General features: G+C 46.1%; 2 protein-coding genes across 2 annotated transcripts; one reads left to right on the top strand and one right to left on the bottom strand.

Annotated features, from left to right (window-relative positions):
• The first annotated feature begins 85 nt into the window (after positions 1 to 85).
• Positions 86 to 5,078, top strand: NOP16 (NOP16 nucleolar protein). The gene is made up of 5 exons (XM_063086416.1): positions 86 to 306; positions 395 to 503; positions 1,793 to 1,862; positions 3,652 to 3,758; positions 4,669 to 5,078. Exons 1-5 carry the CDS (start codon positions 200 to 202, stop codon positions 4,810 to 4,812), a joined length of 537 nt encoding a protein of 178 aa, XP_062942486.1. The 5' UTR covers positions 86 to 199; the 3' UTR covers positions 4,813 to 5,078.
• A 10,896-nt stretch (positions 5,079 to 15,974) lies between these two features.
• Positions 15,975 to 22,113, bottom strand: ARL10 (ADP ribosylation factor like GTPase 10). The gene is made up of 4 exons (XM_063088106.1): positions 21,931 to 22,113; positions 21,022 to 21,223; positions 17,951 to 18,126; positions 15,975 to 16,423 (listed from the first exon to the last, which is right to left on the bottom strand). Exons 1-4 carry the CDS (start codon positions 22,111 to 22,113, stop codon positions 16,250 to 16,252), a joined length of 735 nt encoding a protein of 244 aa, XP_062944176.1. The 3' UTR covers positions 15,975 to 16,249.
• Positions 22,114 to 26,865: the final 4,752 nt, after the last annotated feature.

Genomic DNA, 26,865 nt, shown 5'->3' with positions numbered 1-26,865 from the left:
ATGCTGAACGCTGTACGCAGGCGCAAGCGCTCGTTGCATTCTGGGAGTCGTAGTAATCAGCACGGTAGCGAGGCTGATAGGACTACATTTCCCCAAAAGCCTGCAAAGCCATGCGCGCACCGGCCGGAAGAAGTTTTTTACACGAGGTTCTGAGAGTGAGCCGCACCGAGTGTGAGCTGCTGGTGTTGTGGTCAGCGCGATGCCCAAGGCCAAGGGCAAGACCCGAAGGCAGAAGTTCGGTTATAATGTCAACCGAAAGCGTCTGAACCGGAATGCTCGACGGAAGGCAGCGCCGAGGATCGAGTGGTGAGGAGTCCGGGGTTCGGGAGGCAGGGCGTCTCGACCCGGACGGCCCTGGAGATGACGGATCCGCAATCTCTCTGTTTGTCGGCAGCTCTCATATCCGACATGCCTGGGACCACGCCAAATCTGTGCGGCAAAACCTGGCCGAGATGGGGTTGGCTATGGACCCCAACAAGGCGGTGCCCCTCCGTAAGAGAAAGGTACTGACGTGACAGGGTACCGGCTCTTGCCCCCGCTTCCATCTTGCTGTATTTAGCTGGGTTTCAGAACTTGATCCTTCCCATTACCTCCCTCACGTCTTTCCCAGGTTTGCGACCTCCCCACGGTCAGCCCGCTCAGCCTGCACTAACTGTGGTCAGGGGTCCCTTTACGACCTTCTTCACACTCCCTCCCCAGCACGCATTTGGACCTGGGTTGGGGCTTTCCTTTTCTTCCTCCACTCAGTTTTTGTACTCTGAAATTAAACTATTTGGTCCTTTGGCATCCCGTGGTATTTTCCAGAATTTACTTTTTCTGCCCTTAACTTTACTAACAAGGACTCCCCAGAGTTTGGGATCTTTACTGTTTCTTATACCTTCCCCCAGTCGTTCAGTCATCCTTGGTCTGAGAGTTCCCTAGGTTTAGTTTCTCCCAAATAAGTCTTTTTCTGGACCACTCTTTCAAACTTTCAGAAACATAGCATCCTTCTTTATTCAGTAACCTCTTCCCTGCGTTATTTTAACTCATAGCACTTGTAAGTACATATAGCATACTGTATGTTTATTCATTTGCTTACCTGTTTATTGTCTGTGCCTCTTACCCCCAACATAATCTCCTTGATGACAGGACTTTGTGTTTTGTTTTCTACTAAATCCCCAGCATGTTTAGGATGTGACAAGTACACGATAAATAGTTAACCTAGTGAATGGGCTTGCTGAATGAATTTGTCCCATTGCCGTTAGGCAAGTTTCTTTTTATTCCTTTGTAGCTCTACTGTTTCTTGAACAAATGTGAAGCTATAGCCAGTGTCAGGTAGCTCCTCCCCAAAGAGAAGATACCCAACCTGTCCTCTTCATTGTAAATCATAAGGCGCTTTCATGTGCATTGTTTTACTCAATTATCACAAAACAAGTGAGGAAAGCAAGGAGTGTTATACCTATTTTATAGAAAGGCACAGAAAAGTGAATTGCTTGCTTGTGTTTCCTTTTTTTTCTTTTTGGCAGCTGGCTGGTGCAGGGATCCGAACCCTTGACCTTGGTGTTACAACACCGCACTCTAACCAGCTGAGTTAACTGACTAGCCTCTTCCTTGTGTTTCTTTTGGGAACCATGGATTCTAGTTGTTGAATCCTCCAGGGTGATGGTTCTCCTTGCTACCTCGTTCTTTCTGACCTTGGGTAGGGATTCTTATGGGTAATGTAGTTGTGTTGGGATGGGCAGGAGCCTCTAGAACTTTCCCTTATCAGCGATCCTTCCTCTGTCTACTGGTTTCACAGTCTCTGTTTCTGCAGGTGAAGGCCGTGGACGTGGATGTAGAGGAAAGGCCTAAGGAGCTTGTGCGGAAGCCCTATGTGCTAAATGGTGGGTGTGGGCCATATTCCTGTAGGTCACCATCCTGCACTGTCAGAACTGGAAAAGCCCCTCAGAAGTCCCCATTTTACAAATGGAGAAACTAAAGTTGACAGGAGAGAAGTGAGCTGGTCTAGGGTTCACAGAATTGGGACCGTGCCCCCTCCTGGAACGTTTCAGTCTACTGACTAAACTGAAGTGTGTGAACTAAGGTCAGAGATGTTCAGGGAGGACGTAGCAAAATGCCTGAAATGATTAGAAAAGAAACCATGAAGTCACAAGCATGTGTTAGGCTTCTCATGAATTTGAGGATGAACCGATTTTTTTTTTTTTTTTTCTGACCGGTAAGGGGATCGCAACCCTTGGCACGGTGTTGTCTGCACCACGCTCAGCCAGTGAGTGCACCAGCCATCCCTATATAGGATCTGAACCCACGGCCTCGGCGCTACTAGCGCTGCACTCTCCCGAGTGAGCCACGGGGCCGGCCCTCAACCGATTTTTAAGGAGTCCACCATCTCATCTAATCTTTCCAATGAAAAATTGATTTCATGTATTAAAGCTATAGAGATTGAACGTTCAAACAGAACAGAGTAAACCCTGGCAGGAAAGCAGGAATTCTCTGGAATTCTTCACCCATCCTTCCCATTACCTATTGGGGATTTTTAACAGCTCTCCTGAAGCTAAAAGGATTTGAATGGCTAGACATTTAATATAGAATTCCTGTCTTTAGTTTATCTCAGTACTCATAAGGATTACTGCACAGGACTGTATATAAAAAGCCATGTGTATTTTAGTCAAAGACAAAAAATTTTTAATTGTAAAAAAAATACATTACATAACATTTACCATCTTAACCTTTTCTTTCTTTTTTTTTTTTTTTTTTGGTGGCTAGCTGGTAAAGGGATCTGAACCCTTGACCTTTATGTTATCAACATGTGCTCTAACCAACTGAGCTAATCCGCCAGCCCCTTTAAACATTTTTAGTGTACAGTTCAATAATGTTAAGTATATTCGCATTGTTGTGCAACAGAGCTCCAAAACTTTTTCATTTTGCAAAACTGAAGCTATACCCATTACACAGCAACTCCCCATTTTCCCCAACCTCTAGTCGCTGGCAACCATATCAAAGATAATTTTGATTAAAAGCAATGTGAGCACCTAACCCCTGGACAAGATTTGACTACCTCATTTCTATGAGGTAGATATTTTTCTCCCCTCATAGATGAGAAATGAGGAAGTATTTGCCTAGCTATTTTAAAAGTAACACCATTATTAGCTCCACAGCCTGGATGTTTCCCTCACATGGAGCAGTGAGGTGCTTGGGCCCAGCTTCAGGCCCTGGTTCCTCCAGCTCTAGTTCTCATTTATTCAGACTTTTCCATTTCATGTGCTGGTGTAATACTTCAAGAAAAGAGGTTCTCTGAGAGTCTTACAGCTGGAAGGGAGTCCGGCCCTGTGTGCAGGCAGTGTATCTTCATCTCTATCCCCAGGACCTGGCGCTAAGCAGAGTTATTAGTTTGGTGCCTTCCTCTTAAATACATCTGAGGCCTGGAGAGAAGAGATTTACCTTCCAGATAGTTGTGACACTGATAGATGGTTGGGTCACAGGAGGCAGATCCTGGGATCAGAGGGGCTGAGGAGGAAGGTTCCAGCAATGAATTTTGGAATGGGGAGGCAAAGACCACCAGGTGGTTGGTGCAGCAATTCTTAGGTCTTGGGACTGGGTGAAGGGGTGATTGGACAGCTCAGATAGTGCAGAAGGCAAAGCCTCATTCCTGTCTCCTGGCATCTCTCACCCCAGACCTGGAAGCAGAAGCCAGCCTCCCAGAAAAGAAAGGAAATACCCTGTCCCGGGACCTCATTGACTATGTACGCTACATGGTGGAGAACCATGGAGAGGACTATAAGGTGAGTGGTTTAAGCCTGGCAGGAAGAACCACTTGGGCTGGTTCTTTTTTTTTTTTTTTTTTTTTTAAAGATGACCGGTAAGGGGATCTTAACCCTTGACTTGGTGTTGTCAGCACCGTGCTCACCCAGTGAGCCAACCGGCCATCCCTATATAGGATCCGAACCCGTGGTCCTGGTGTTATCAGCACCGCACTCACCCGAGTGAGCCACAGGCCGGCCCTTGGGCTGGTTCTTGAAGGTACTCTGGACTGTTCATGGCCTGATGTGCTTGCCTAGTGCCTGTTTCCTGGGGCTGAGTGGAAAGGAAGGGAGGAAAGAGAGACTCTAGGATATAGATCCCGTTGATGAGGATCTAATATGAACAGAGTGCTTACAGCAGGGATAAACTGAATGGCCTGCGGTTTGTATCCCATTCACAGGTATGTTACTTTGCTCACATGGTATTTTTAAAGAGCTTGAAATAGTTGCCATTTTAATTATGGGAGGATTCAAATAGAAGTCCATATTTTTGGCCGCTTTTAAAAATTGAAAGATCTGCCTACACTGAACTCGTGTGTCCAGGTAGGATTAGTTGGCTACAGATGGAGCATGAGCTCCTCAGTTGGGCCCATCTCCTGCCCAGCTCACTGGACTCTCAGGCCTGCCTGGTCTCTGAGAGCATTTGCACCCATTTCCCCAGACCCTCAGTGCAGAAGGGCTCCATATATACCATGGCTTTTTTTGCGGGGGGTGATGGCTGGCTGGGATGGGTATCCGAACCCTTGACCTTGGTGCTACAATACTGCACCATGGCTTTTGAGGTGAGGAATCTGGACTTCGGGGTCTGGAAATGACTTGTCCAACTCAGGCAGAGCTAGATTTGAACATTTACCTGTCCAGCCCTCTTCAAATGACCCTTCTTCCTTCTCAGGCCATGGCCCGGGATGAGAAGAATTACTATCAAGATACCCCAAAACAGATTCGGAATAAGATCAACGTCTACAAACGCTTTTACCCAGCAGAGTGGCAAGCTTTCATCGATTCTTTGCAGAAGAATAATATGGAAGTTGAGTGACTTACACCTGCCCCAGGTTGAGGCTTCCTCCTGACCATTGAAGCTGGAGTCGGGGTATATAGCAAGGACTTGTGTGTGGCTTCAAAAGAGGCTGGTCAAATCCCATGTAATCAAGCAGTCACACACTCACACACACTCATACACTCCCCTTCTGGGAAAAGAGCTATCTCTTGAGGCTCCAATTCATATTCTGGGGGCTCATGGAAAAGCCAGAACCTATTTTCAGAGTGGGGGGTTTATTTGAACATAGTCTATACATAATAAAACAAGGATATTTTATTTCTCTGGTGGTTTTGTATTTACCCCTCTCAACAAGCCCTGGGGCTGCCCCAGGGAAAATCTACTATCAGGGCAGAGAGGCCATTCATCCCAGTGGCATGTGCCACATTCACCTGCCCTTGTAGGCACAGCCTCCTTCCTCCTCTGTATTTTTCTCTGCATTGGTTTTCTGCATAGCAGTTCCATTAACCCTTCTACAGAAACTTGCTGGGACCCATGGTCCCACCTGTAGGCTGGGGGCGGGTAGACTGATTCTCCATGGCCCTAGCCTGAGTCCAGCTGTGGCTTGGCTGCCAGAGGGTAAGGAGGTGAACTGGTCTGCCCTCCAAGTGACCTGCCATCTCTGCTTTTCTTTGGATTGTTTGTGTTGGCCTTGGCCTGAAGTGAATCCAAGGCCCCCCAAATCTGCCTTCTAGGACTATGGTGGACTACTGAATACCACTCTTGTGTGCCAAGTACAGGGGTACATATACCTTGGCCATCCTTTGGGGCCAGGCCTGCCTGACTCAGTTGCATGTGAGGTGATGCTTATTACATAGCAGGATCACAGGCAGGGTGTGGGGTAGTCACTGGGCATTTTCTTAAGTCCTGATACTTTATCCCCAACCATTAATAATACAAAAATCCTGTCATTCCCAAGGTTTCTCCTAGAAGCACCTATAATATTTCTCTTCTCACTGCTCTTGAAAAGAAGGGCTTGGTGGGGCCGTCCCATGGCTCACTCGGGAGAGTGCGGTGCTGATAACACCAAGACCATGGGTTCAGATCCTATATAGGGATGGCCGGTTCGCTCAGTGACTGAGTGTGGTGCTGACAGCACCAAGCCAAGGGTTAAGATCCCCTTACCGGTCATCTTTTTAAAAAAAAAAAGAAGGGCTTGGTGATTTTACACAGATCATTTAATGTGAAACCCTGTAAGGTGCATGATTTTATCCTCATCTTACAGGTTAAGGAAACAGGCTGGAGAGGTGTCAGAGTGGGATTTGACATAAAGTCTAAGCAACTAAGCCTTGGCCTTCTGCTTGCTGTCCTTCCCCTTGACCTCTGAAGGCAGCCCATCTATCCATACTATCAAGGAAGGCTGGGAAGTTTCCCTAACCCCCCTTATTGTCCCCAGTCTTAGACTTCAGCAGTGATTGGCCACTGTAAGCACTGAAAGTAGTCTTTAGGATCTATTATGTAGCAGAGCTTCTGAGGACCTTATATATAGCCTCATAACTTACATCTTCCTCCACAGGATCCCAAATTCAGGTCTTTGACTAGGCCATCTCCTTACCTTCTTTACCCAGTTAAAGTGCCAACTTTAGGAAGCCTTCCTTGCTGCTATCCCCTGTCCTCAGGCCATATAAGTGTTCTGTAGTCTCCACCCCCCAGACTTCCTGTAGCAATACCTTCCACAACCACAACTGCATTTTTAATTTGCTTGACAACCCTGCCAGACTGATCTTGAGTGCAGTGACCTTGCCTGGGAATCCAGAGCCCGGCCCAAGGCAGGTGCTGGGAATGCTTGTGGAATGGACTACATGGCTCTGTGGCCTCTCTTTTGCCTTCCAGGGTGGAAGCAGAAGACTTCCTTCCACCTCCTAGGTAGAACTCCCAAGGGGTGGGAGAAGGGTTTGGATACCTCCCAATAGGTACTGAGTTAGGCCAAGCTGATGTTCCTTCCCTCCCACCCCCCTCCCACTTCTACATGGGCTGAAGGGCTAGAGAACTGGGCCTTGCTGTTTGACAAGTTATTGCATCATGAGGAGGTGTTCTGGGACCACCCTCCATAGCTGCCTCTCATAGGAACTGTAAGCACTCAGCACACCATCCTCAAAATGAGAATTCAAATGAAACCATATCAGAGCTTTGGCATTTATTGTGTACCTCAAACAGCCGTTGACACTCCATTTTATGCAGTTTGTCCTTGGCAACCCTGTGGGTCTGGGTTTACATGACATGGGCTGAGAGAGCAAGGCCCCCTTACTTCTAGACCTTTGATGGAAATCCCCGTGTCCCTTAATGGGTAAATCTTCCAGAGGCAGCAGAGGAAAAGTTGGAGGTTCTCCTTTTCATAGCTAGTAGAAAGGACTTAGTATTCAAAATCACACACTCTGATGATGTGTGAGCAGATAGCAAATGAGAGAGGGCGGTCTGTTCAGGCGACCTCAGGTCTGAAGTCTGGGCAGCCGCTGCATGAGGACAGACACCACAGGCAAGCTTCAGCAGCTGGTTTTAAATGGTGGCAATTCCTCCTAAACTAGCATATGATCAACAAAATGTTTTCCAAAGGTCAGTAAAAATGTTTTTTTGAGAATGCGGTGTTTCATTCAGGGAGACAGGCAAGCACTGTCAGATTTCTTTAGCACCTCTCCATGGAACACTGAGAGGTTGTGACGGACAGACTGACTTCACCTACTTTCCAGTCCTTCTAGCCAAATACCACTGCATCTGCACAAACTTAAAACCTGCAGTTCTGAGCACCAAGAGTTACCAGAGGTGGCTTCTTGGGTTGGGCAGTCAGTCCAAGGTGTTGGTCCCAGCAGCGTCAAGAACCATCTTACCCCAACCATCCAAATGTCTACACTCTGGGCTAGCGTGGCTTCTTCCCAAAGGAAGAGCAACAGGAAAAGTGCCAAGTGAACGATCCAGGTACAGACTTTACTGCTAAGTTTAGTGGAGGTTTCCCTTCCCTGTGAAAAGCGGACACTGCATAGCCAGTGCCACTTGCTCTCAGATCCAGAGCCTTCCTTCCAGCCGTCTTCATTAGAACATGAGAGCTGCCCCGACATTTAACCCTGTGTTCCCAAGCTCAGCTTATGACAGTTATGAGGTTGCAGCAGTGGGGGAAATACAGTTTCACCCAGGTTAGATAAGGGACCTCACTTTGAGACGAGAAGCTTCAGGTAACTGGACTGGTTCCTAAGATCAAGCGATCTGGGCTCCTGAATCAGAAAGTCATATTCAGAAGCAGCTAGGTAAAAGCATAAGGCCAGATAGTTAGGTGATGCTGTTAAGGCCTGTTTCCCCACTTTGCCCAGTCTAGGCATGGTAGAAAACAGAGCAGACAAGCACTGTCTGGCACACTGCCTGGAGGATAGGCCAGCAGCTCCACCAGAGATGTGCAGCTGTTGACCAGAAACATAGTGAGGCACACCCATAGACCACTAGAATGCTTATAACCTATACAAGTATCAGAGGGGGTGGCACCTGGACCTTTAGTGCACTCTGATTGGGTCTGACAATTGACTGGATTCAGTTAAGAGGCCTTGGGTATATACCATTTTGATAATGCATTTGTCTCAATCCAAGGAATCTGAGACTCCAGCTAATTTTATGTATAAGAATTATAGACCCAGAACTTGTATATTTTTAGAAAAATGGGTTAACCTTACTAGAAACAACTTAAGAATTTAAATGGCCACAATATGGAAGTTTTAATTTAGACAAAACTGTTTATTTGTGGGGCACATTAGAAAAGAAAGGATCAAAAACCCACAAAAACAATGGGATGCATTTTTAATTGGCATGCAGAAGCATCTAAAAGATTAAACTAGTCAACGATTGCCTCCCTAAAAGATTCTTTTTTTATTTTTTAAAGATCTCAATTGACTTTATAGTGATTCTAGAATTGGGCAACATGTTATTCCATAAAATAGAGTAAGTGTTCCCCCCAAAAGATTCTTTACAAAAAGCCAGTGAAAGGCATAGCAGCACTCTGAGGACATGGCAAAAGAGGACTGTACCTTTACTGAACCCCGACTGCTTTGTCTCTCTATCCACCTTTACCTCAACAAGCTGAGTCCACTAACCTTTTTGCTCAATTACCTTTTCACCTTGAGGATATGCAAAAAGGGCAAGTTAGACAAGTGCCTTACATAAGTGAGACCCTCTGATCAACCAGGACTGCCTCTTGTAACCACTTTCACTCCATTGTCTAGAACTGAGCTTAGAGCCATTATGACAGACTTCCCTAATCCAAGAAAAAATCCTCAGAAATTTACCAAGGAATTTGGAATCCTAATGGGATCTTACAATCCAGTAATCCCTAACCTTTACCAATTTACCCACATGATATTGGGACCTGGTAAAGCTCAAAAATGAATGGCAACAACAGAATAGAGAGAACCTAGGGCCGGCCTGTGGCTCACTCGGGAGAGTGTGGTGCTGATAGCATCAAGGCCACAGGTTTGGATCCCTATATAGGAATGGCCAGTTAGCTCTCATGGGAGAGCGTGGTGCTGACAACACCAAGTCAAGGGTTAAGATCCCCTTACCGGTCATCTTTTTAAAAAAAAAAAAAAAAAAAAGAATATAGAGAACCTGAGGATATTAAAGACCCCTCCAAAACCTCAAAAGAAGGGCATAAAAAAGCTAGAATTGCAGAAAATCTTTTAAATTCAATCTCTAAGGTTTTCCACAAAAATCTGATCAATTATACATTCTCACAGACAAAAAAAAGATAAATCAGTTTCAGATTGTACAGCTTGTTTAGAAACACTATTTGTGAAACCTACAGGGACAGCAATGGCATTACCTGCTCTCTACATAAATGGACTTAGTTCTCAACTTAGCAGTCTAATTAGGAAACATAAACCAGGATGCAAAGTTACAGATACAGCCGATCCAGGACTTCCAAATTATACTGAACCCCTCACCTTGTTCATTCATAAGTATGACAAGCAGGCATTAGGAGTTTTTACCCAATAGCATGGGGGAAAATGTACACATACAGTTTATGTTATATAGTTCATATTATAACCTTCAATTAGACTCAGTAGCTAAAGCATATTCTAATTGTTTAAAGGCACTGGTGGCAGCAGCCAGACCAGTTAGAGGCTTCATCTGAGCTGGTTTTAGGGAATAAACTTTCTTTGCAAGTTCCACATGCTGTAGAAAGTCTATTAAATGAATTTTTAAACAAGTAGACTAACATCATTTGAAATTATTCTTTGGCAGGATATGCTGTTACAACCCAAAATAAAGTTAACTGAAAAGGAGACTCATCCCTAAGTTGGCTCAACCTGGAGAGCATTTGCTCTTGCCCAAACTTGTCATATAGCAGCTAAAGGCAAGTCAGCAAATATTTATACAATTAGCAGATATGCTTTTGGAGTAGTCCACGATTTTGGCATGCTATGGAAGGAAACAAAGAGGGTTTCTCACTGCTACTGGAACTCCCATTAAAAACTGAATCCAAGTGGATGAACTCCTTTCTGCTATCCTGTTGCTATCACAAATTGCCTTTATTAAGATTGAAGCCCATGTCTGCAAAACTGAACCTGATTATCAAAGGAATACCCTGGCAGATTTTTATGCTAAGTCAGCTAGTGCTGAAACGGTTAGGATGTGTAATTTGAATGAACTCCATAAGACTGATCAAAGTCAACTGTCTTATCTAACAACTACCTATCTAACAAGCAGTGCATTGCATCTGATTTGGAAAAACAAAATTAGTATCTGGAAGGATATAAATTTAATGTTAAGTGTGGACTCACAGAGGGCCCTGTTGGCCACCTGACCCTTCCTGAGTCTCTGAAGCTTCCATAGTTAAAAACTCTGCACTCCCCAACTCACCATGGAACAAGCAAAATATATTTCCACCACCTGATGGGCCATTTGAACATTTACAGATGGACTTCGCTCAATTGCTACCCTCAATGGGGTATCAATATGTTCTTGTAATATTTTGTATTTTTCTGGTTGGATAGAAGCTTCCCATGTAGAAAAGCTGATGGTATGAAGGAAGCTAAGAAAATTAGAAAATGTGTTGCCTTTATGGGGCATCTCTGGGAAAATCCCCAATGATAATGCCCACTTGACTGAACAAATTATAAAATAGTTAAATAAGGTGTTATAAACACAATGGTATTACTATTGTCCCTATGACCCTCAGTCTTCTGGAAAGGTTGAAAGGACAAATGACATTTGAAGACCAAAGTTCACAAAATTAACTAAATCAATTTGACTGCTTTGGCCCAAAGTACTACAATTGGCTTTGACAGCAATCAGATCCACTCTCACTGGGAAACACAGATTGACCCCTGATGAAATAGTTATTGGAAGGTCTATGACCCTGGTAAGAGAACTTCATGTATCTCCTACTCTCTTAAACTCGGATATGACTAAATACTGCAAGGCTTTAATGAATTATGCCAAAGGATATTTTCACCAGCTTCCCATGAAACACAGAAGACAATCAAACTCTCAACAATCTAGAAGCTGGAGACTAGTGTCTCCACACTACAGTACAACATCAGCACCTTGAACATTTGGTCCACATCTCACAGCTCAAAAGGGCCCCTCCAGAGTCCTGGAACTGTACACCTGTTGGAGACTTTAAGCTGATGAGGTGGTTTTTTCCCCAGGAGATGATGGCATCTTAGATGTGAACGGCTTTCCCAAGATCACAGATCAAGACTTTTCTGCCATCACGAAAGCCTTATCTTTTTTCCTCTCTTTCCTATTTCCTGTTGTCCTAATCCTTTCCCTTTCCTCAAAAAAATCCATGAGATCATAACCTCTAGATGGCTTTAGCAAAGGCTAATGCTTTAGCAAGAAACCAGAGTGATTGTAGGGTTTGTGAATTAATGCCCCAAACTCAGGGAACAATTCCATTAATGCCAGTGGTTTTCTGTGTTCCCAATGAGAGTCACCCTGAAATACCAAAGGAAGCGTGGAAAGCTATCCTTGATATTCTGAACATCACTACTTGCTTTCCTACACTTGGAGGTGGTACCCTGACCTTTCTAATAATATAATTGCTGCCAAATGTGGAAAACCTGTCTGGGTGCTACTTGCGCAGGGTATATTGTGCTTCCAGGCATCATGTACTCATTCCTGGGAACTACCTAGGTGGCTGTGAGCAATTGCTTATATAATCTCACTAAATTAAATCCAGCAGACTCCATTTCCACTCAGTGTGATTGTGCATCTTTTCATCTTTTTTTTGGCGGGGGGAGGCAGCTGGCTGGTACAGGGATCAAATCCTGGACCTTGGTGTTATCAACACCATGTTCTAACCAATTTAACTAACTGGCTAGCCTGGTTATGCACTTTTACAGAATGCTATAAAGGCAACCACATGAATAAGTTTCTCATTGGCCTTTGTTCAGGAGCTAGCAGACTTATGGGTGAGCAGATATAACTGACTCCTGTTCAAATGCCACCAAGTGGCCTCCTTTTCCAGCCCCCAAGAGCCACTATTGGGTCTGGAGAATTTGCTTACTCTGTTCCACCTCCTCACTGGTTCAGATATTGCTACTCAGCCTGGTTCACTCCTGCCTTCCAAATAGCTTTCCCTGAGAGTTCCTGTATTTGTCATAATGGGAGGTCAAAGCAGTCAGTAACTGAAATTAGTACTGCTATGGGTCAAAGGTGTCCCCTAAAAGTTCGTGATTGGAAACTTAATCCCCACTGAAACAGTGTTATGAACATGTGACCTTTAAGAGTTGACTAGATTGTGAGAACTGTACCCTCACAATCCATTGATGGTTTAATGGGTGGATATGGGCGTGGTTCTGATGGCTTTAAAAGAGAGCAATGAAGTTAGCTTTCTTGCTTAGCCCATTCACCATGTGATACTCTGTGTCATCCTTGGTGACCACCACCAAGAAGGCCCTCAATGGATGAGCATCCTAGACTGTGGACTTCCCCGCCTACAATCTGTAAAAAATAAATTTTGTTTCTTTATAAGTTACCTAGTTACAGATATCCTGTTATAAACAACAGAAATACAAGTAACAACATTGTTAGCTTCCACTGAGAAAAGGTTCCAGTGGGGTTCCTGGGGACTCACTCTTGGTGGCAGAAGGGGCTGGCTGCATAGAATTAAAAGTTAATGCATAAATTGTGGAAAATTTTGGTTTCTGTAGCCAGTTAGACCTCCCAGGGATTCAAATACCTAGAGGCCATCCTGACAGATGAGAACATTCATGTTCAACAAAAACACTTAACGAAATATATCACACAGTTTTAGATCTCCTGTTGGCCCATACTGGGGGCTTGTATATGGTGCTGAACAAAACTGAACATTGCACTTATCTTTTCCGATTTTACTACAATAGAAAGCTTAATTTATTTTTTTTGGCAGCTGGCAGGTACAGGGATCTGAACCCTTGACCTTGGTGTTATAACACTGCACCGTAACCAAATGAGCTAACTGGCCAGGCCCAGGAAGCTTCTTTTAAAAGGTGGCTGATATTGCTATTTCTCTAAATACTGCCACTGGAATACGTTAAGGAAATTTCTCAGGGGAAAGAAACATATGTGTTTGCATAACAGCTAGCAGTTGGTCTATGGTTATCCTGAATTGTGGATGGCAAGCTTGGTTATTTGAAGGTGTTCTTATCTTTGTTTCTTTTAGTGGGTCTCCAGGTCACTATGACTTGTGTTACCAGATTAACCACAAAAATGAATACTTCTTTAAGTCAGGCTGCTTTACAGTGAACTATGGTCCTTAATGACTATTATTCCCCAAAGGGTCTGCCAACAGGGTGGCCTTGGACTCGAATATTGTTGAATCATATCGTCTGAATTGGATTTGTTTGCTTCTGATCAGTTCAGTTTGTGGAGACTCCAGTTAAGGAATGCATTTCAGTTTCTTGATATTACTCTCCTGATAGCCATCATAACAGCCTCACTGATGTGTTGTAGTCTTACATATTTGTATGCAGTCATCCTTTGTATCTCAAATGGTCCCATTATGGTTTAAAAAACAGGGAGAAGACATAAAGAATCATCTAACAAATTTAACATTGTAAACTGTGAATTCCACTCTGAGATCAAACAAGTCCATCATGATGGTGACAGAACATGGTGTCAGTGCCCATGATTTTGATCAATCTCTCAAAATTGAGGCTGACCAAAGGTAATTATGTAATAATTGGCCTAAAGTTGCCTCACTTCATAATGAACTGTAACCTAACTTAATGTGTAAACAACTTGCAACCTAAGAGTGCACTCTTGTAACAAGTGTCCTAGTCTCAGCCAATCATGGCCTGAAGGCTGTCAAAACATGTCCACATAAGGCCAGGCTGCAGCCAATCGGGCTAACTATGTATTCATTTCCATTTCTATGGCTACTGATACAGCCTGCACTGTAAATACATTTGTGTGACTGAGCATTCCAAACTACTTTTGGTCCTGAGTGCTACCCAGTTCATGAACCCTTTTCCTGCTCAATTAAACTGTTAAAGTTAGCTTGTCTAAGGTTTTTCTTTTAACACCTTCAAGCACTGGAGAAAAGGGGGAGTTCATAGAACAAAGAAGTTTCTCTCTTCTAATGACAAAATGAAAGTTCCCAGCAAAGTTTAAAGGCTACTCTAAAACCCAAGCCATTTCTTAAATATAAAAGCAGATAAATCACTTCTTACTGTAGAAAGTGAATCAGCATTTCAAAGAACAGCGATTCTATTCTGATGTACCCATAGCCCAGGGGCACAGTGGGCCACTCTCCTAATGATCACACTCACTTCTGGACTTTGAAGCTTCCAACCCACCATCCCTCTGCATGCCTCTTCTTGCACTGGACTTAACATGGAACTGTAGCATGCTGGGTAAATGTCAAATGAAACAAAGGCACACTATCTCTACTCTCAATTAGAAAGCGAACTGACTTTGATAGCTCCTCTAAAAAAAGTCCATTTGTGGTTGTTGATTACTCAGTGGCCTGACACATCACATTTCTTCTTTGTCTGCACCAACAAGAAATGTCAATACAGAGATCATCCTTAAACTGGCTGATCATGGAGCACAAGAGAATTATGGAATGTGCACTGGAGAGAACACCTGAAATTCAGTCTAACTTTGCTTTTGCTGGGGAATAAACGGGTCCAGAAGGGCTTAGTGATATGACCAAGGTCACTCTGTTGGCTGGTCTGCTCTTCCTGTCCTTTGGATTCATATGATGAAAAAATTTCCTTATCTTTTTACCTGGTTTCATATGATGGAAATTTCTTCTCTCAGAGTCATTTATTATCTACCCAGAAGGGGTGTGCAACCTTTCAAGATACCTGGCAAAATGATGGAGTTTAAATTAATATAAAGCAATGTGAAGTATTATGACATCAATTATAGCCCCAGAGGCCAGGGGTGGTGGGGGGAAGGCTACAGTTTGTTTCCAATAACACCTGTAGGTTATCTCATTGTCATTCATAATTCTAGCTATTTTCCTCAAAGTTCCAATTTTTCTAGGACAATCTGAGGTTTTGATAAAAGCACCTAGAAACAGAGCCTAGAATTTTGGCCTGTTCCTTTTATAAATAAATAAATAAATAAAATGAAGTTCCAAGGCCAATGCCCAGCTCCAGCTGACAGTCTTCTTCCCACGGACACAGGCTCCTTCCTTCCCCAGACTTATGTAAACACAAGCATTGGCACATTTAGTACAGAGCAGCAGCTTGTCTCCTGATTAGGGGGGAAAAATAGCCTTCACTTTTTCTGTTTGGTTTGTGAATACCACTTAAACTGAAGTCAAGAGAGGTTAGCAGGCCAGCCCTTGGCTTGGGAGGAAGTAGAGAGGTCTTCAGAAAGCTCCTTGCTAGGATATCCAGGTTCATCCTAGCACTTCATATTTCCAAGTTAAAAAAAAAAAATCACAGAAACCACCTCCCTTTAAAAATGACCCTCGGGCCAGAGAGGCAGAGATTGCACAAGGCCACAAACCAGTTAGGCAGAGCTTGGGCTGCAGTAAAATGTAGGACTGGGAGCAAGGGCTCACTTCATACTGCCCAGAACCTGCCCACATGAGAAGGGCATAAAGTCACCAGGAGGGAACAGTCTAGACTGGGAGACCTTGTGGCTCCAGGAGTACTTCTGATATCCACACTGGTTCTTAAACCACTGGGACCTGCAGGGAGGAGAGGACTGAGCCCACTGAGCATCTCACTGTACAGGTAAGACAAGGGAAAGCTGGATCGATCCACATTCCAGGCTGGAATGAGCCAGACACTATTCTCTTCCACTCCCTGCCTCACCCACCTCCCTGCTTCAGCTTCACGGCCACTTCACCAGGAAGGCTTCTGCACAGTTCTTGGCCTTTCCTGGGCCCTGCTCTTGAGAGGGCAAGGATGGGAGAAGGGAAGTGCTGACACATGGCTCCTGCCCCAGGTGCAGGCTGGCAATGAAGAAGTAGGAGCAGCAGCAGAGCTGTAGTCCCCAGGGCTGGGCAGCAAGCCTAGGAGAGAAGCTCCAAGAGCAGTTTCCAGATGTGCACGGTGCCAGGATCTTCAAAACCAGGTCCAGCAGGGGCAATGCTGGCCGCCAAGAGGAAAATCTCCCGCTGGCTATCGATAGCCTGCAAGCCCAGCTCCTGCTGCAGCTCCACCATGCTCATGGCTTCACTCAGGTCCTGGGGTAAAACAGAAGCTGGTCAGAAGACAGTTGACAGTGTCTGCCAATATACTCCCACCCTTTTGACCCTTATAGGAATCCCAGCTCAGTTTCCTAAACTCAATAGTGAAAAGATGTTACAGTAGTTACTTCCAGACAAGACCCCTGGAAACTAGATGGAGGAAGAAAAGAGGACACTACACAGCATGGCTGGTGGTGGTACATTTTAATTTCAACACTGGCCTAAGGTTAAAATAATTCTTGGAGCAATCATAGAATGCAAGGATCTTAGATGTTGTCCCTTGTAAGTTCAAAACTGCTATAGATTAGTTTATAAATAGGATGATGATAGAATTCATTGTCCAAGGTACTTCTAAGGCTCAAAATGGACACTATTAATAGTTACCTTGGGCTGGCCAGTTAGCTCACTTATTTACAGTGTGGTGCTGATAACACCAGGATCAAGGGTTCAGATCCTTCTACTGGCTAGCCACCAAAAAAAAAAAAGTAAAATAAATAAATAAAAATTAAAATAGATATACCAGAACAACAGGCATAAATGGGGACTGTCCCAGGCAGACCAGGACATATGGTCACCCTATTTATAAATGACTGTCAAGTATTTCCTGATATGCAGGGGGAATATGAGATCAAAGACGTACAGCTTCTATTTAAGCCAGGTTGGAAACATGTTCCACAGCTCTCGGAGATGCATAGGGATAGACCATAGGAAATGACAGGGCTCTGTACTGTGGCAGTTTCACATGGTATTGAGTATGGCACCTAAGTCTGTGATGTTGAGGGCTGCTGGGCCCAGAGCAGCTCTCTGGCATCCAGGAAAGGGATAGCACAGTGGTTAAGAGCAGGAACTTTGAGTTCAAGTATTGGCTTTGCCACATACTAGCCATAATTTCAGGCATTTAGGGATAACAGCAAGGCCTATAGTGGGTTTTTTGTAGTAGTAAGTGAAGTCATGATTGTCAGGTGTTTAGCACTGTCTGGCATACTGTAAGTACACAATAAATGATAGTTGTTATTATTTAACCTGTTCTACTTCTTAGTACTTCCCAGCTTTAGATCTCTGATGTACAGCCAGAAGTTGCAAGGGCAGAGCAGAATGGAAAAGGTGTAGGCTTTGGAGTTAGACATCCCAATTACACTACTCTCAAGGAGTACAACCTTGGGAAGATCACAAAACCTCTCTGAGCTTCAGATTCTCCATCTGTAAAATGGGAATAGTATCCCATACCTTGTAGGATCAATGGAAGCAAAATAAAACATGTCATTCAGAACCATGCCTGGCATATAGTAGGTACTTAATAATAATTCTCATCTCTCCAGATGACAGATGATAAGGAGGCAAAGAAGCAGGAAGACAGAGGAAGGGGCAAGGAAAGAGCATAGGTAGAAAAGGTAGCGGAGAATATCTCAGCCAAGCTCTCCAGGCCATGCGCCCAGGCCCAAGTCACCCTGCACTCCCTGCCCCTGCCCAGGCATCTGTGGGAAGAAGTCCAAATGGCCTGAGCCAGGCTCACAGGGCCCTCACCTGCTTGTTGGCCACCACGACGACAGGCAGGTCAGGGTCCTTGTCCAGCAGCTTGTGAAGCTCCTGTCGGGCCCATGGCATCCGCAGCCTGTCAGCCGAGTCCACCACAAACACCAGCACATCCACCTCATTCACAAACTCCTTCCAGTAGAAGCGTAGGTTCTGGCTGCCACCGACTGAGGAGAGGTCAGGGGCTAGCTCAGATTGTTCCTGGGCCCTGGCTCTCTAGCCATATCCCCAACCCCATTCCACTTCCAGCTTCCCAAAACTCCACCAGCCAGGGGCAAGGAAAAGAGCTAATGAGACCAGTGTTTAGCTATAGCTCTGACAGCTGGGTCTCTCAGGGCAAGTCGCTCCCTTTAAGTCTCCTCCTCACTGAACATCTTGCAGTAAAACTCAAAGGTACCATATGCAGTGCACCCTTCATAGGACTGGCACATATGTGCTCAGTAAATGATACTCTTCAGTCCTCTCTCCTAGTCTACCTCCTTGCCTCTTGCCAATTCCTAGCTTCTTCCCATCAGTAATAGCTGTGATCAGAAGCCAGGAGTCCCAATGTCTAGAAAAGTCAGGACCCCCTACCCTGCCTATACACAGCCATTCTCTACTCGGTTTCTCCCGTTCAGTCTTGTCATCCCATTCTCTTCCCTTAGAAACACCATAGTCAATCCTACCAACACATGGTTGCCCATATAGTGCCCCCAACCTGGTTCCTCTCTGCCCTTCTGCACAGTCCCCATTGGTCACCCTGCATCCTAGTGTTTCTGGATATGCTCTGATACTTGTGGACTCTAAGCTGTGAGAGTTAGAGGCACTTACCTCTGGATCCACCCAAAGCCCTCAGCACAATGCCTGGCACATAGCAGGCACTCAACAAGTATTTACTAAGTGCTTATTAGGTGCCAAGCACTGCTCTACGTGCTGGGGATACAGAGGTGAGCAAGGCAGTCAGGGGCCCTGGTCTCAAGGAACTCCCTCCCTAACCAGGATGGACACAGCAATACCATAAACACATTTCAGAAAGGACGGAAATAAAACACAAAAGGGGAAAGTGGCTGGGAGGCGTGGTGGGGTGGGTTGGGGGTGGCCTTGAACCGAGTGATCTGGGGAGGTCTCCCCAAGAAGATGGCATGTGAGCTGTCTGGGATGATGATAAGGAGCTAGCCATGGCAAGAGGCAGAGAAAAACATTATAGGCAGAGGGAAGAGCAGCTCGATGTGTTTGAGGAACAGAAAGAAGGCCAGGGCAGCTGAGATACCACTAGAGGGAGAGGAAGAAGACAGACTGGTGAGGCTGGCCAGGGGTGGACCACAAAGAACCATTTAGGCCACAATGAGACTTTGGGGAGCCCCTTAAGGGTTTTAAGCAAGAGTAACATGTTCTGACATGGGTTTCTGAAAGATACCTCTGGCTGACACTGAAGATAGAGATGGAAGCAGGAAGGCCAGTGAGGAGGTTGTTGTTGTAGTAACAAGAGGAAAGATGACAGTGGCTTGGACCAGGCAGGCAGTAGTGGAGGTGGGAAGTGGACGGAAACAGAATCTATTGGAGGATACAGTTGACAGACTCAGAAAATAACTGGATTTAGGAGGTGGGGGGAAGGGAACAGTCATCAAAGTGTCAAATTCATTTATTCGGTCATCAATTATCCACAAAGGGCCCATTCTCTGTTGGGCCCCAGGCCAGGAGCTGTAGGGGAATGCAGTGAAGCCACTGCTGTGGGAGAGGAAAGCCCCAGGACTTGATTGGGAGATCTGGGTTTGAATCCAGGCTGAGTGACCCTATTGAGCCTGGATATTTACCTATCACACCCCCAAGTAACACAAAAATACCCACCCCCTTCTCCCAGGATTGGGGGAAGAGAGATATTGTCTCTGCCAGATGGAAAAGGCCTCAAGTGCAGAGCTCCCTCTTGACCTGTGGCCCTGGCACAAGAGGAGGAACTGGAGAAAGCTTGTTGAAAGGACCACAATTCTAGGTGAATATCAATGTTTGCTACAATCAGGGAGGAAAGACATGGCCAGGCCAGCAGGCAAGTGCCAGAGACCAGAGGAACTGAGCCCACTCAGGCCCTCAGAGTCTGATCCTACCACCTAGCACTTAACTAAATCTACCTAGTCTTTATGGTTCAGGTCTTTTGGCTGGCAGGAAGTCCACCTGTCCCTTCCCACCAAGCCCATGGCTAGACACTGCTGCCCTCCCAGAACCCTCTCTGCCATCGTCTTCTAAAATCCCAAGAAGCTTGGGACTGAGAGCAGGGGCCTCCTCAGACCCTGTCTGATCACTTGCCCAACAGCACTGAGCCCTCAGGGTCAGAGATGGATCAGATCTGTCTATGCCCAAGGTGCCTGTGGCCTAGTCAGGGACACAGTCTGGTATGTGGCAAATACTGCAGCAGAAGGGAGCCCAGAGGAGTCCTTAACCTAGTCTGGGAGTCAGGGAAATCTTTACAGGGATGTCACATTTGAACTAAATCTTGAAGGATGAGTAGCAGCTTCTCAAGAGAAGAATGGCTTTCCAGACTGAGGGAATAGTGCATGTGAAGGACAGGACAGGAGATAAAAGAGACTAGCAAGTACCCTTCAGAAAAAAGCAATGTAGCATGGTGCTTAAAAAAAAAAGCAATGTACTATGGTAAGTGCCTAGAGCCAGACAGAAGACTGCAAAGGCGTGTGACCTGGATAAATGATTTAACTTGTGGCACCTCAGTTTCCTCACGTATATAATGAGGGCAGTAGACGATTCTAGTTTTATGGAGTTGTTGGGAGGATTTTATTAAGCAATGCCTGTCAAATGCTTGGCATAGGAAACCATTAGCTGTTAGTATCTTCAGTAGGGGTGAGGGGCAGGTGACCCAGTTGAAGAGACCCGATCATGAAAGGTCCTAAATGCCAGAATAAGAGCTTGGACTATATCCTGTGCCTCCGGTAAGCGTGGCAAGGACTTCATAGAGGGGAGTGTACTGCTTAGATACACATTTTGGAGCCCCTTATCCTCCCCCCAAACCCCCAAAGAATCCAGGCCTGGTTCAGCAGACGTGATAGGAAAATAGGGTGGGGGTGTCTGCTCACTCTCTAGCAGGTCCACTTCGAAGTTCCTGGTGGGCAGCCGCACGGAGTTGAAACCCCAGGTGGGGATGTGGCCCTCCAGCGGTGGCTTCCCCGACAGCACGCGCAGGAACGTGCTCTTCCCCGAGCCATCCAGCCCCAGCACCAGCACCTCGCGCTGCTCCAGCTCCTCCAGCGCCGGCTCCTCGTCCTCCTCGTCCTCGGGCTGAGGAGCAGAGGTCAGGCTGCGGTCGGCCACCTCCCGCCTGGCCCTTCCCGAGGGAAGACCGAAAGCACCGAAGTGCACATCCCCGCCCTCCACCCGTCCGGGGACAGGCAGGCATGGTTTGGAGGAGTGGGACGAGCTCTGCTTTTGGAGTCCTGCATTCCAAACTCCGCTCTCGTTTCCCTAAGTAGCCTCGGCAAATTCCTTCCCTTCGCGGAGCCTCAGATTCCTCAGTCTAAAAGCCCCACGTCCCAGGACCACTGGGACTGCCGCGTCGGGGAAACGCCCCACTCGCTACCGCCCCGGGAGGCGGCGGAGGGCTGCTCCCGGCATCCCCGGCGCCGCGCCACCTCCCGCACCGCGCAGGCGCAGAGCGGGCGCGAGCCGGGCCGGCACGGGCCCCGCGGTGCTCCCAGGACGCGCACTCCGATCTGCGGCGCCGGCAGGGAAGCACGAGTGTTGCGACGTCGCACGGCCGCGCCACACACACCCAAGCACGCACACCTACTCTTCGGTTTTCGGACTCCACGACTGCCTGGCTGCCCGCCGCGTGCCCACCCGCGCGGGGCCTGCGGGCTGCGGCGGCCAAGCCCCCAACCCCAGCGCTTCTGGCGTTCGCAGGACCGCGGTCACACCCCTCGGCCACACGTGCGGAAGCACAGGCCCCGGCCTACCCATCCCTTCCACGGCCCCGGCCCCGCACTCACGTCCCACTCGTCCCACTCGGGGAGGCGGGCAGGCTCCGCGCCCCACCAGGCCTCGCCCCGGTCCCAGCGTCGCTCCCGTCCGCGTCCGAAGTAGGCCTTCCAGAGGATGAAGAGCACCGAGCCGAGCACGGCCGCGGCGCCGCCCAGCGCCAGCACTAAGGGGCCCAGCGGCCGCGGCGCCATTGGGCCGGGTGAGGGGCGCAGGTATGGGCTGCGCAGGCTGAGGCAGTCCGCCCGCCGAAGATGGCCCCGCTGAGACTGCTGCGGCAGCGCCCACCCACCCACCCAACCCCAGTCCCGCACTACAGGCCCCACAATGCACCGCCGCTGTCGCGACAGGCTGCCCGCGACCCAGCGGCGGAGTTGGGGGCACGGGCGATGCGTAGAGACCTCCCGCTGTCTCTGCCAGGTGCGGTGTGGAGCAAAAAGCTGTGTTCGGGGAGGACGATATTTGCTAGCATCTACCAAGCACTTCCTGGGTGCCCGGGGTTATCCCACAGCTTTTCTCGGTTACCCCTTCAAACCATCTAGCAGAAGGGAGAACGGAGACCCAGGAGTTAAGTAACCTGTCCAGTGTCGCACCGTACTGCACTGGTGCAGGCTGCCTTTGAACCCAAGAGATCTGTCTCTTGGGCATCCCTCGAGATATCAGGGAGGAAATTGAAGCAAGAGCCTGGGATCGCAGGGCTGTGGAGTGGCAGAGGTGAGACTAGAACCCGGGCCTCTACTCCCCTCAGTCTCTGTTCTCCTTTGGCTGTGTTGACCTAAAGGAAACTGAGCCAAATATAAAGCATAGGGTTTATTGAGCCAATAACGACAGGGATACGTTCTGGGGAATGTGTCAGGCAATTTCGTCATTGTGCGAAAGTGTATTATGAAAGGGAACGGCAATGAATTTTCCTATTATCTGTGCTAGCCACTGAAGTTCTGGACGTGACCGGCGCCATCCTACACACACTCAGCACAAAAAGGCTACCAGCCTTTCCCTTATGAGAAACCTCGCGGTTTCTAAGAAATAGAAACTCCTCCACACCAGCATCAAACTCCTCCCGGATTATGTCAGCCTTCCTTACAGTCTATATAAGCTCTCCCACCCCTGCACCTGGTGCTGTCCTCCATTTTGAGCGCAGGCCGGCAGATTCTTTTCCTTTAGTAAAGCTAGATTGATAACCGGCATTTCGGCTCACTTTCAGCCACTAATTGCATGAGTGAGGGCCCTCTAATTATGTTACTAAGTCTCTCTGTGTTTCACTTTCCTCATCTGTTAAATGGTAATTATAATACTATTACCCCTGCGGAGGGCTGGTTGGTTAACTCGGTTGGTTAGAGCATGGTCCTGACACCAAAGTCCAGGGTCCAATCCCTGTACTGGCCAGCTGCCAAAACAAAACAAACCAAAAGAAAACCCAAAACAAAACAAAACCAAAGAAACTGAAGCTACCCAGGGGCTGCCAGCGATCAGCCATCTTATTAGTATATGAAAAGACAGTCATCACTTTGGTGACTTAAGAATTTTAGGAGTTTTGTGCCAGGAACGGGATGAAGAACAAATATGTATATATACTGTATTTCAAAATATCAGGAGTACCCAGGGCCTTTTTGTTTTGTTTTGTTTAGGTGCTGGTCAGTATGGGGATCTGAACCCTTGATCTGGTGTTACAACACTGCCCCAGGGTCTTGAGATCAATCAGTCTCTGTTGGCTTAAGATGTAAAACTCATAAGCCATTGGTAGCCAATTTTCCCATTCATAAAGAAGATGTTTTGCGGTCAGAGGCTGATATCAAGCAGGAAAAAGTAAAGACATAGAAGGTAGAACTGGAATTTTGGTGCCATTGGCATCCCTGGATATGTTTCTTTCTAAGGTCTAGGGCTTATTTTTGTTCAACCCTTCTGTGATGGTTAATTTTAGGTGTCAAGTTGACTGGATCAAGGAATACCTAGAAACTGGTAAAGCATTATTTTGGGTGTGTCTGTGAGCGTGTTTCCAGAGGAGATTAGCATGTCAGTCTGAGTGAGCTGGGTGGGGAAGATCAGCCCTCAATGGGTAGGCGCCATCCAATCAGCTGGGGTCTGGGACAGAACAAGTACAGGAGGCAAATTGGTCTCTTCAGAGGGCTGGATAGACACTGCTGCCTTGGACATCAGAACTCAAGACTTGCTGGCTTTTGGACTCCAGGACTTATACCAGCACCCACCCCCCAGGTTCTCAGACTTTTGTCCTCAGACTAAGTTATAACATTGGCTCCTCTGGTTCTGAGCCCTTTGGACTTGGACTGAGAGCCACGCTACCAGCATCCCAGGCTCTCCAGCTTGCAGATGACCTGTTGTGGGACTTCTCAGCTGCTGTAATCACGTAAGTCAATTCCCCTAATAAATCCCCTTTCATGTATCTATATATGTATAGATAAAACCAATAGTTTATGTCTCTCTGGAGAACCCAAACTAATACACCTCCTATAACTAATTTCCTGCCTTTCTTCCTTTCTTCCTTCCTTTTCTACTTCTCTCCTGTCTTTCTGTCCTTCTCTCTTTTGTTCTAATTGGATTTCTGTTTCTTGCAATCAAAGAAGAGACTTCAACATGGTAATCACAACAACTTTATTTTTAACATTTTATTTTGAAATAATTTTAGACTTGGAGAAAAGTTACAAAGATAGTACAGAGGTTCCTAAATATCCTTCACCTCATTTCCCCTAATGTTAACATCTTACATAATCATGGTACAATTATTAAAACCAAGAAACCAAGAAATTAACATTGGAATAATGTTATTAACTAAACAAGCTTTATTCAGATTTCCCCAGTTTTCCCACTACCTTCTTTCTGTAGTATCCAGTCTAGGATACTACATGTGGTATTTGGTTGTCAGTCTCCTCAGCCTCCTCCAATCTGTGACAGTTATTCAGTCTTTTCTTGACTTTGACACTTTTGTTTCAAAATTTGTTCCTCAATTTGGGTTTGTCTGATGTTTTCTCATGGTTAGACTGAGGTAATGAATTTTGGGGAAGAAGACTACAGAGGTAATGTGCCCTATTATCATCATATATGTATGGACTCGGGCATATTTATTTTAATTTGGCTTATAACCCAATACTGTCATTGTTTACTTTGTTGCTCAGAGTGTTCCAGCTTTGGTCATTGTGAGCTCTCTGTTTTTGACAGACTCTCCCTCCATTTTTTAGCACTCCTTGATTTTTTTTTCTTTTTTTTTTTTTTGGTGCCTGGCCTGGATGGGGATCTAAACCCTTTACCTTGGTGTTATAACACTGCACTCTGACCAACTGAGCTGACTGGCCAGCCCTCTCCTTACTTTCTGATATTGCAAACTGATCTAGGCTTATTTTGTATTTTTTTCTGCCCCAGCCCTGGAATCAACGATTTATCTAAGGAGTCCTGGTTTCTTTTACTGGAGAATGGTATTTAGAGACCAAGATCTGGGTGCTTAGTGTGCTCATTGCTACTGGGTGTCACTGTTTCAAGGACTGCTCAGTGGACAGAGCTAGGAAATGTACAAGGGTACTTCAAAAAGTTCATGGAAAGATTTGTATTATCTTTTAATTTTATTTTTTCACAACCTTTTTTTTTTTTTTTTTTTTTGACCGGTAAGGGGATCTTAACCCTTGACTTGGTGTGGTCAGCACCACGCTCAACCAGTGAGCGAACCAGCCATCTGTATATGGGATCTGAACCCGGGGCCTTGGTGTTATTAGCACCGCACTCTCCCGAGTGAGCCACGGGCCGGCCCCACAACCTTTTTTTATTAGCATATTCATTATTACAAATTGTAATTATTCTTTATGCCCCTTACCCACCCAATCCCTCCCCAACCCCCCTCCTGCTCCCCTGCCATCTCTAATATCCTTAGGTTTGTTCTCTCCTTCTGAAAGTTCAACATACTGTGGTCTCTTTCTTTCCTTCCTTCCTTCCTTCCTTCCTTCCTTCCTTCCTTCCTTCCTTCCTTCCTTCCTTCCTTCCTTCCTTCCTTCCTTCCTCCCTCCCTCCCTCCCTCCCTCCCTCCCTCCCTCCCTCCCTGCCTCCCAGTTATGAGTGAGGACATGTGGTATTTCTTTTTCTCTGTCTGGTTTATTTCACTTAACATTTTTCTCCAGGCTCATCCATGTTGCCGCAAATGGCAGAATTTTATTCTTTTTTATGGCTTAGTAGTAGTCCATTGTTTTACAGACTTTTTGAGGTACCCTTGTATGTATGTATACTAGCTGTATTAGTCCATTCTCTGTTGCTTATAACAGAATACCTGAAACTGGGTAACTTATAAAGAAATGGAATTTCTTTCTTTTTTTCTTTTCCCATCTGAGAAATTGCAGGAAGAATTTATTACTTACAGTTTTGGAGACAGGGAAGTCCAAGGTCTAGGGGTTATATCTGGTTAGGGGCTTCTTCTTGGTGGGGACTCTCTATGGAGTCCTGTGGCAATGCAGAGTGTCACATGGCAAGGACTGAGCAAGAGCACTTCCACATGCTTTCTTCTCTCCTTATAAAGCCCCAATCTACTCCTCAATAATCCATTAAACCATTAACCCGTTAGTCCACGAATGGATTGGTTAATCCATTCATGAGGGTGTAGTCCTCATGATCCAACCACCTCTTAAAGTCTCCACATTTCAAATACCATATTGGGGATTAAGTTTCAAATAAGCTTTGGAGGGGACAAACATTCAAACTATAGCACTAGTCCGTGTATACACACATGTTTTTATTTTTTATCTGTATATATATTAAAATAAACATGAGTTTATACTGATACCTATGACTCCAGTCCAGTACCACAAGACTCATTTTAGCCTTCCCCCTTTACTTATTTGTAACTTTTTTCTCTGACAGTGAGAAACCTGGCTCTCAGTATCTATAATGTATTTACTTATTTGTTTAATTCTAGTAGACGTGTAGTTTCAGAATTGCTAACCATACCTTTG

Source organism: Cynocephalus volans, chromosome 2 (assembly GCF_027409185.1).
Source record: "Cynocephalus volans isolate mCynVol1 chromosome 2, mCynVol1.pri, whole genome shotgun sequence".
Taxonomy (NCBI): Eukaryota; Metazoa; Chordata; class Mammalia; order Dermoptera; family Cynocephalidae; genus Cynocephalus; species Cynocephalus volans.
Note: the sequence above shows the minus strand (reverse complement) of the source record. Positions and strands in the feature narration are given on the sequence as shown.